This window comes from Numenius arquata, chromosome 12, assembly GCF_964106895.1.
Source record: "Numenius arquata chromosome 12, bNumArq3.hap1.1, whole genome shotgun sequence".
NCBI lineage: Eukaryota > Metazoa > Chordata > Aves > Charadriiformes > Scolopacidae > Numenius > Numenius arquata.
The window spans coordinates 35,458,128-35,469,255 of NC_133587.1; the positions used below are offsets into that span (position 1 = coordinate 35,458,128).

Consider the following 11,128-nt stretch of genomic DNA (forward strand, 5'->3'; position numbering starts at 1 on the left):
ATTTGTGTCATATTTCAACAAAATGCTTCCAAAGGGAGTTGAAAGCTCACACTTCAGTTAAGCACTGAGCTCCTCTCACCTGTGAAGGCAGGTTGGGTTCAGACCACCCTTTGTGCCTTGAAAAATCCCTTCCTTTGTCCATTTCTGTCACCTTTCTCCAGACTATCATTGCACACATCCGTGGAAGTGAGCTGAATATACATAATATAACAGCAATCCAGCGTAAGTTTGAATAGAAAAAAAAAGCCCTCATCACAAAATGAGATGTAATAGTGGGCTAGAAATATATATTTAAAGGCATTTGGTTTAGGCACAGTAAGGGAATAGAGGCAGAACATGTAGCAGTGGATGTGGGGGAGGAAGAGAGGTTTACTCAAGTAGAAAGAAAACAAGTCATACTGGCTTTATCCTATGCCATTGATTTCATCCCTTTTCCTGTGAATTTTCCTATTCCAAGGTATTTTTCTTCCGAAACAGCTTCCCGTCTCTGCAACACTAAGTTTTGTTGAACAGCCCCTCTAGGCACTTAGTTGCCATCACCACAGCACCAGAGGCATTCAGTAATGGAAAAAATGGGGTAGCAAACTGATCTCTGTTTCTGCTTTGCCTTTCCTCTCACTGCCTAACCTCTCAACAAGACATGTGCTTTGGGCAAAATCATACTTTGCTCTCCTTTTCCTTTTAATTACCTATGTCTGAGGACATCAGAAGTGCTTGTGGGTGACGTGCTGATCACAACCCACAGGCTGAGGGACGCTAATCAGTAAAAAAATACTTTTCAGGGACTTCTACTGACAAAACACTTCAAAATAAGCTTCCCATCAAGCACACTGGCCCACTAGGACTATTCTTATGTTCCAGTGCAAGCATATGCTTTGGTGTTTTGCTAAATCAGGATTTTATAATCAGGAGTTGTTCATACTATTAGGCATGTCATTCTGTTAATGATGATAAAAAAGCAAGCATCACTTCGCTAGTAAATGCCTTCAATCTGCGTCACAGGAATGGAGGAATTAACTCTTTCAAAGGTAAGCTCAGAAGCCTGTCTGGCCATTAAAGAGTGTTATTAGGTCGTCATGAACCTTTTCCCTTTTTGTCCTGAGGCTAGAGTATTTTCAAATAAAGACCATCCCTTACTGGAGGGGAGACGTGCACGTTTGCAACCGTGGGGAAGCCCACCTGACACTCGAGCCTGCCCGCTCCACTGGGAGGATCTCTGGGTTGATCCTTGGAGCACACCTCGGAAGCCAGCTCAGGACTGTGGTTAACCTCGTGAATGAATGTCAGTGTCTTCAAATTTCCTCCTATGTTAATTTCTCAAAGAGAGAATTCCTCTTATGTTGAGCCAAGATGCTATTGGGACATTTTAATTCCTGGCAATCTAATGAGACCACAAGTAAGGCTGTACAGCGTCTGCAGTACTCACACAACTCTGCTCCCATGGACATCTGTGGTGGAACACGAAAATCCCACCTAATTGCACTAATGCACAAGACTAAACACTGAAATGAGCTACCATCTTGCACGAGTAGTAAGGTCTCCAAAGAGTGTACCTTTACTGATGCTTTCCAGATGAATTGCCACTGCAAAACCTGCAACAGACTTAAGGTATAATTACTGTCACTGTTATCAGACTTTACAGCGTATGTGAGTATGTATCACTCTGCTCCATTGTACGGAGGTTTGGGGCTTTTTATTTTAAAATAAAACTTTCTATTTTTTCCATCCCTGTAAATTCCTGTACAACACGTGGAGAGAAAAAAAAGCAAAAACCAGACAGTGCCCCAACCTGTGGTAATTAGCAAAAGAAATCTGCCAGATACTTTTTCTGAGTTGTCACTGTTACATTTACTGAATTAATCCATTCTATTTCTGATACAGCTGAAGAACATATTTTCATCAATATGAAGAACATAATGCAAATCAATTATTCTTCTGGACCTGATGATTTTTTTAAAAATCTTCTCATGTCTTCTATCAAAGGAAAACAGATTAAAACATTTACTTTTAGTTGCTTTTCTGAATTTTTGAAAAGATGGTATTGAGTTATAAAGTTGAGTTAGGTAAATGAGGAGGTACATAATGTTTACATTGATGTGACCCTAATTACAGTTAGACTTAAGCGCTTAAATTGCAAGAGTTGTAGAAATAGTGGTAAGCATTGGCCCCATCCTGCAAATCCAGTCCTGGGAACTAAACAAATGTATGTTCTAGATGTGTACAAGTGAGCTATTGCAGCAGCAACATTTTAGGTGCATGACTCCCAAGTTAGGCACCAAGACCCCTGTGAACAGGTGGGGAGATTTAAATGCCTCCAGAAGGAAGTCCCAAATTGGCCCAGCCTGGGCCAGGAGATTCCTAGGGCCAGGCAACAGGAAACAGTTGTCAAAGTGCACATCAAAGGGCCACAGTTCTCTTCAGAGCACACCATTGAATATCCTTCAAAATGGAGCAGATTTCAGAAGGTGTCTGATCCTTGTCCTTGATATAATGATGAAAGTGTATGTGCAAAAGAAGAGAGACCTGAGGTCACCAAATTCCTGATCTTCAGAGGCTACAGACCCATATCTGCCCTAGAAGAATGTATGAACATCTGGAGCAGTAGAGGATAGGGAAGCGGGGATGAGGCAGTTACACTTGGGCTAGGGTGACCCTCTGCCCATCTGCCTGATGTTTTGGCATTGTGTGATGTTCCTGCAAGATGCAGAAGGGGACGGATGCAAGAGAGCCAAGTTCTGTAGCTGAACTTCTCAGCTCAAAGGATTTCCAGCCAGGCTTCTACCTGGAGTTCACACCGGAAGGACCAAAATCCTGGTTTTCTCTCAGTCCCCTCAAAAAACATGTGTCTGGGTAGGCACTTATGGAAAATGAGAAGGGTAGTATTGAAACATGTTAAACTTGAGGAAACAGGAGGAAATCCACATCTCCTTGTCCCCTTTGATTCTCCAGGCTCTGGGTTATTACATGGCAAGAGGCACAAGGGCTTTCTTTGCTCTCCATAGGTGATGTTTGAAAAGAAAAGACCTCCATTTACACTGAGGAAGGGAGCCAGTCCCCACGGCAGTGCCTGTTTTCTGCATCCTGGTGCTGCTGATCGCTGCACAGCCACGGTGTCCAGATACCCCAAGTGTAACCTTCAGAAAATGCCGTAGATTTGCTGGCTGAAGCAGCTGGTCACACAGCGAGATGGTCTGGCAGGTCCTGAGCTAGAAGCCACAGACAGGCTTTCTAGATCTCAGCTGCAGGTGACAAAAGTTCACCTGAATCTTGTTTTAACAGCATAAATCTTTATGTGGTTCGGGCCCTTAATTCAGTGCATATTCTTAGAAGTGACAAAGGGGCACTGGATGGCATTGCCACAACAGACCCTTAGGTTTTGTGAAATATATTCTGCTGTAGGTGTAGAGGCATTTTTAAGAATTTGTTTTTCTCTGGCTTTTCTTGAATTAATGTTAATAAAAACTGCCCCAACCTCTTATTTTTCTATATGAACACAAAAATTGCAGCTGCCTGCCAAGTCTGCTGAGAGATGGATGTAATAATTTTCAATTGGACTGTTAGCCCAAAGGGAACCCGATAGCAAGAGATTGACAGATGCAGCATGGATTATCTTGTGCTCTGAACTCAGCCCAATTTGTGGTTTGTTGCAGGTGCTAAAGAGATTGATATTGCTGCTACCCTGGAGCACTTGAGGGACCAGAGACCAGGCATGGTCCAGACAAAGGTACTGTCAATAAATCCACCGGGATTTTAAATACATTAAAGGTCTTTCACAGTAGTTGTTTTCATGACAGAAGAGAGAGGGTATGACCTAATTTAACGCAGGTCGCTTGCTGATTACTCTGTTTGGCTCCCTACCAACTGAGGTTTATTTATGCTGAAAATTTATCTAGGCTACTGTCTTTGGTGTTTACTGCTCTTTCTTGTAATGTCTCCAGCATCTATCTTGATTACCATATATGAAGGGCAGTCAAGACAACAATCTATAGCCTACTAAAGAAAATGTGCATTTGAAAGAATGTTTTTGCTTTCATCCTGAAATATGGATTATTTTCTTAGAGTATCTGTGCTTAACTGTGCATGTAATTTTTTTTAAAGCTTCAACTCATTAAAGTGAATGTAACTGCTGCATTTGACTTTTTCTTTAGAAAAAAAAAGTTTTTGAATTAAAAGTAATATAGTTTTGTAGGAAATCAAGTCATTTTTAGTATCTTCGAACAGAAGAGCTTGCATCGTGCCTAAAACCATGTCCTTTATGGATGTAGCATGGTGACTATATTTGTACCCTTTGGTGAGGTATTACTCTATAATTCCTGTCAGTTGTAATAGTTTTGACATTTTTCCACAATGTAAAACTTTTAAAGATAGCTGATGGTGTCACTGTAGTGCCTTAAATAAGAAATGAAACTTTTTATTATTAACCATTTCAGTGATATATGGAATGATATTTTGGGGTATTTGCTGCAAGTTAAGAGCTGCAAATATGACAATAAAGAAACTACTTCATGGCATGGAGACCAAATAGATCTGTATATGACATTGTAAAATATCGAGTGAGAGTTACAGCTCCGAATTGAGTAACAAGAGCAACGTGAAAGCACTCTCTCTTGGCCTGGCTGGAACTGATAGGAAAGTCTGCAGTGTTTAGAGAGTTGAAATTGCTGAGGGACAGAGGTGAAATAAATGTGTTTTGCAGGAATGAATCATTGGTTCATAACTTCTCTTGAATCTCTTCCTAATCATTTATCTTCCCACTAATACTAGGAGAGGGGATACTGGAGAACAGTTGAGGGGACATTAATTATTATTTACCAATTAAGTAAGTGCATGAAAAATAAAGATGAGCCAGTCAAAGCTAACTATTCTTTATCTGCAAGTAAGACATAAAATTGCACAAATTTTTCTTCTACTTTGATTATTCAGACAGGAAGAAAAATGCATTATAGCACTCAGTATCCACTGTCACATATATTTCCTCTGAGGGAAGATGCAAGTCCTGAACTACTCTGTAAATGCATGCAAAATATATGGCAGCTCTGTAGAAATATAGAGCTCAGATTCCAGTTTCCCTCTCAGGGCAGAGAAATTACAGCTTCTTGCCTTCAACAAATGAAAAACATACCTCCAGAAACAAAGAATGAGGTTTTGTGAACAACTTCTCGTACTTAGCTCAGAAATAGTTACCCGAGTCCCATGAAAATCTCACTCAAGACGTGTTTTTCCCATCCAAACATTTATCTGGAAGAGCTCCAGAAAACAAATGTATCCTGTGTTTTCATCCAGGATGAAAAATTTTCTCAAGATATTGCTTATCTCTCCTCTTGCTCCTTCTTCCATCATTGTCATTTTCTCAAAACCACCCAAATCACTTATTCAAGCTAATGTCTTGCAAATTATAAATATCTGGTTACATGCTAGCAATGCACAATCCCCAGAGAATTTTTCTGATGGATTTAAACAAACCCCTGTGCTTTCCCAACTGAATACAAATGAGGAATATTAGACTCCTAGAGTAATTTAAAACAATGGATTAAAAGTCAGGTTAGAAATGCCAATTACAGAATATCCCTAGGCAAAATAAACACCAACTTACTTCAGCAATGTTATTGTGTTTCCAGCAGGCAGCGCTCCACATTTTCAATAAGCATGTGAAAGATTTGTTTGCAACATTTTGTCTTCTGGAAGGGATCTTTAATTCAAAAGCACTATATATAATAAATGATAATGAAATTATCATAACGACATTCTGCATTTCTGAGGAGCATAATAGAGGGTTTGTGGTTTTGTTGGTGTTTTTTTTCAGGGGAATCATAAAATAGAATTGATATGGCACATGTGAGAAGAAACAGTAATGAAGGAAGAAGCATATTCTCTATGATGGGAAAAATATATATTTCCTTTTATTCTCTCTCCTTCTATATCTTTCCTCTCACAATCTGTAATATTTAGCTAATGTTCTTTATTGTGTCATATATGCTACATGTACTCCATTTTCCTGGGAATTTCTATTTGTAGACTTAATGAAACATGGCTTATTATTTTTTATAAAATATATTATTCACCTCTGCATTGAAGTTGGACCAGCACCACAAAATGCCTGTCCAGCTCTGTTTTCTAGGCAAAGCTAGATGTTTCAGTTCGTCTCCAGTCAATCTTGTGTATGCAAATAGCTTATGTGAATGAAATGTATCTGTATAAAACAACAAACTGAACTCCTTCAAAAATTACTGACATTAATTTGATTTAACTGTGGTTGTTCTCATGGAAAGGTGCGGGAGGTGTGTAAAGGCTTTTCTTTGGAGGGTAGTGATACACATCAGTGGAAGCTGCACTATCTGCATTTTGCCTGTGTGTATTATGCAGAAGGAAAGAGGGGGAAGAGCTCAGCTGCACCATCCCAGAAGGACCAAGTCCTCGCACATCTCGTGTGCCTGCTCTGCTCTCCTCTTTGATGCAGTGTTCCACAGTCAGTTTTGAGCTCTGGCTGTAGAGATTATGCTTTGTAGGTTGTTTTGCCTCAGTAATTTAGGGTCACATCTAATGTTTGCTGGTGGTCTCCCCTCAACCTGTCTCCAAAATCCGTACTGAACTTTGGAGGTCATGTTGATCAGTCCATGGTCCTCAGGCAAGAGAGATTCTTTTGCTCAGGCAGTGCAGTGGTGCCCTGTGCTCACGTGAGGGGTACCCCTCCAGGAGGGATAAAGGCAGGTCAGATGGTCTCCAGCCTGACAGATCTTCACGATAAGGTGAACATGTCTCGGACCAACAAAGTTAAAGGGCAGATTTGCTCAGTGAATAACTTTAGAGTAATATAAGTTATTTTCAGCAATGGGACTAATATTATTGTAGTCCCCAATCTTACGAGCTTTTCCTGACTACAAAATACTCAGATGAAGAGCACATTAGGTAGCCTCATTACCATGGGCAGCTTCCCTTCTTCCGAACTGACACCCACATCTTAGAAGAGGCATCTGCACATCTCTGAAACTTGGCTGCATCGCTGTCTCAACCCCATCGTGCTCAGATCAGCCTCTTCTGTTGTTGTCCTCCCCATGCTCTGAGGACTGGCAGTGACAAGGACCAGCTGTCCCCCTCACATCTGAGCATTGGCATCCTGGGAGCACCCACCTTGCCCCTCTCCTCCAGCCCCAGCGCAAGGGTCTCCCACCCTGCCCAGACTGCTCTGCAGGCTGCATCGATGGGGTCCAGCAGCTGATGGCTCTTCCTGCCAAGGCTCTTTTTCCTGGAGGCAAGCACTTCTCCTGCATCAGCCCAAATTTCCTGAAGCTTTTTTGAGCCGGTACAGGCACCCAGTTTGGTTCTGGCACAGCGTGTCCAAATGAATGCCCTCTCTGCCTCCGCTGCCCTCCAGCTCCTCTCACGCATTCAGTGTGCTCCAGTTAAAATATAACTGCTGCTCCTGGGTGACTACCAGCATTTCCAGTCTTTAATTGCAAAGACCTTGGGAAGTGCAGGGAGGCATAGGCAGAAATATACACCATTTTCTGTGCCTAATGAGGATGAGTCCTACTCTTTAGGGTGGATTGATGTCTGATTAAAAACTATTGGCTGCAGTCCAGCGAATGTACAAGGATACCATTTTGACAGCACCAAGCAGACAGCAAAATTCTTGAATGTCAGTGCCTCTGAGAAATTATTCTGAGTTTTGTTCTACTTTTTCTGTTCAGGAACTGTGCCCATCATTACTTCTCTCTGAGGCATCTCCACATGGGAGATGACTCTGCAGTGGCATAAGACAAGGCAGAGAAGACTGTCACTGAACTGCAGGCATCAGAAGTCAGCTGCCTTTCTGAACTATGAGTTACACACCTTGTTTTTTCCTTCTTCCTGCGGATTTCTGCAGTAAAGCGAAATACTGTGGAAAATGAATGCTATTAGTCCAGTAATCACCTTCCAGGGCTCACTGTGTTCTGCAGCCATCCTCCACTGCTGCATATATACCTGCAACCATCCCACATAGCCTCTGGCAGGGCAAATTGAGGGGCTGGAGGTGCCTACCAGACCACCAATTTCCTAGTTGGAGACACAGATAGTGTCCCAGCAGTGATCTCAGGATGCTTTGCAGGGTGCACCTCAGACCTCCATTCTCAAAGTTGGGTCTTCAATGGCTCTTGATCCTGGCTGGCTTAAACTATGGGAGTATGTCTAGAAAATCCAGAAACTTCTCCACAGCCCTTGTCTGGTGTCATTGATTTGCCTACATTCTGAGTAAACTGCTCACATTTCTTTTTTTCATCTGAAAAGCTGCAAACACCAAATCATCCTGTTGGATATTTCAGTAACCTAAATTTCTGAGAAAAATTACTTGCTTAGAAAATGTAACACCTGTTAACCTTGAGGAAGTAAAATTCCTTTGTCCTTCTGTAGGACTAGACAGTTCAGGAGCATGTTAGGGTTGCACTTAGATGAGATGGCCATTCATGGCTGTGACCTCTGCCAACCCAGCACAGAAGCCTGTTAGTAATTTTGGTTTTATGTTTAATTAATAGCAGAGAAAAGCCTTGCCAAGTACTTCTTAAATGCAAGTGGTCTAAACGTTGTTAGGTAATTTTTGGGTGCAGAAAGGCTGCTAAAAAGGGAGGGTGAAAAAGAACAATAGGCAAGCAAAAAGCAGATATTGTTTTATATAATAGATATAAGGTGAGGATATATTTATTCTAGCTGATTTCAACAAGAAACAGTCCTGAGAAAAGCCAAAGGCTCTGTGTTGCATGATCTCACATATTTCATATCTCAATTATGTTAACAAGTTTCCATCTCTGTGTCAGAAGGAAATGGCTGGTGATCAACAACTCCCAAACCCTTCTGACCACACAATTGCAATACATCATTGTGTCCCAATAGCTTAGTTTCTGCTACCAACATTTTTCTCCATTAAAATGACTCCAGCTTCAAGATGCTGTCAAACATGTTATATGGCATCAATAAGCCCAGAACATTTTGTTCTTTTCTGTTACAGTGTACAGTTCATCCTGCATATTCATATTTTTAACAATGTCTTGAGGATGCTCAGCTGCAGAATAGTGCACCAGGCTTTTGGAAAGTGTTTTGTTTTATTATTCAGAGTATGCGTTTGTTCTCTCCGCAGGAGCAGTTTGAGTTTGCTTTGACAGCAGTTGCCGAGGAAGTGAATGCAATACTCAAGGCACTTCCCCAGTGAGCTGCTCAGTCTCCCGAAGGTTCCCGCAGGATCCGTCCCTTGTTTTCCTCATCCTCAGTCCCTGTGAATGTTCTTGGAAACCGTGACCTGACCTTAACTGTGTATCTTCTGTTGTAACCACATAGTGATAGGGTCCTTAAAAACTCCTTTAGCTGGTAAAAGTTCAACAGTTAAATGTGTATTCTGGTTTTGGGGGGTTTAAACAATTTTTTAAAAGTACATTGAAGCCTCGGATTAAGTGACAGAACAATCCATCTAATTCCTTTCACATCCTCGAAGCCCTGAATGTCACACTTTGAAAGCACACATTCATGTTCTTAATAGCAAATATACAGTATTGTGGGTAATTAGTGCAGTCAATATAGTCTCAGAAAACAGTGTTCTGTTATATTTTTGTAACTTTTCAACAGCTGAATGAGAGGGAGGGCCTGAAGAGGATGGTGATTGTTCCTATACAATGCCAAGCTGGAGCATGAAACAGCGCTGAGGGTGTGAGTAAACACAGGTCCAGGCTCTGCCAAAGAGAGCTTGCACCTTCTCATGCTGAGCTTTGGCAAGCAAATGTTTTCTTAACTGTTGTTTACTTTTCAGCTTTGTGCCATGAATGGAAGAAAATCTGAACTATAAGTAAATAGGCCTGCACAGTTGTTGCAACTGGGGAGAACAAGTTGGTCACATTAATGGGAAGCTGGGGAATAACGAGCACAACAACTCTGACCATGTACCTACCACAGACAGCATGGAAAAGGAAAGCATAGACTCACCTCAGGTGATGGGGAAAGGCCCTGTCAGCAGTCAGCTAAATGTCCAGAGCTGTTACGGAAACAGATTGTTGATTTATGGGATTACTGAGGAAGAAAATGGGACTCTCCTTATTTTTGCATTTCCCTGTGTAAAACTGTGCTGTGCCATCCTTCTTAGCCAGCAAACTATATTTCTGTAAAAGCCTGGCTGAAGGAGAAATCTCCAATCTGCATTTTATGATTCTCATCGAGTTTGTCTGATCCAGATGTTCGCCACACCTTTCTGCAGAGGCTCTGCTCTCTTCTTGTTCTGAATGATACCTATTTAACTAACCACCAAGGGATAAAGAAGCACACAGGTTGAATTTCAGAGATTCTTGTGTTCTCAAAATCCTAATGACTACTGTTGCAAAGTAATGCTAAAATAAGTCTGTAAATGGTTTGGTTATGCAATCTTGCTTATGTGCATTCACAGGTTTAATTGTAGTACTCTTCTGAAGGAATTGAAATCATTGATAGAAAGTACTCTGATATCTTTGAATGAAGAGCCTGAGGGTAAAATTATCAAAGGCACCTAAGTGATCTAGGCTCTTAATTTCATTTTCAAAAGTGAATACTTGGATGCTTTTTCATGTTATCCTACATCTCCATGATTTAAGAACGTGCGCTGCTTTTTTTCCAAAATCTTAACAGTGTTGTGTGCTTGAAAGTATATTAGGCTAATCGTTTGACTTCAGCACTGGAAAATATATCATTTAATTTAATTTGGGAAGGGGAAGCTTATATAAACTTCTAATCAGTAAAATGTTAAAGATAACAATATCACAGAGTTTTGCTGGCATAGAGGTAACAGGCATCTACCGAAATCAACCATGTTGCAATTTTGTGTTGTAGGTGTGGATATTGGTGATTTCTTCTTTTTAGCAATTAAAGAGTTATTAAAAAAAAAAAAAAAAAAAAAAAGCAGAAGGCTTGTTACTTTTTGCCATACACTTTTGTATGCTATCCTTGGTATGTGCTGTTGCTTAATTTGTGCATTCCATTACTGTAGCAGTACAGAGCAGTTACTGCAGATGCCATCATCCTCTTAAGTACACATACTGTACATTAAGCCACATGTTTATTTTATGGCCTAAGCATTTTAGAGCTTTCCTAGCAATAACTAAAAAAACTAATGGAGTATGAATGAGAAAATTGCCTTTTT

At 40.9% G+C, this 11,128-nt stretch overlaps 1 protein-coding gene across 1 annotated transcript in view; it reads left to right on the forward strand.

Annotated features, from left to right (window-relative positions):
- PTPRN2 (protein tyrosine phosphatase receptor type N2) overlaps positions 1 to 10,864 on the forward strand; it is a 654,118-nt gene extending 643,254 nt beyond the window's left edge. Inside the window, 2 exon segments of the mRNA XM_074157635.1 lie at positions 3,651 to 3,724; positions 9,110 to 10,864. Of these exon segments, the coding sequence (XP_074013736.1) occupies positions 3,651 to 3,724; positions 9,110 to 9,181 (146 nt within the window). The 3' untranslated portion in view covers positions 9,182 to 10,864.
- Positions 10,865 to 11,128: the final 264 nt, after the last annotated feature.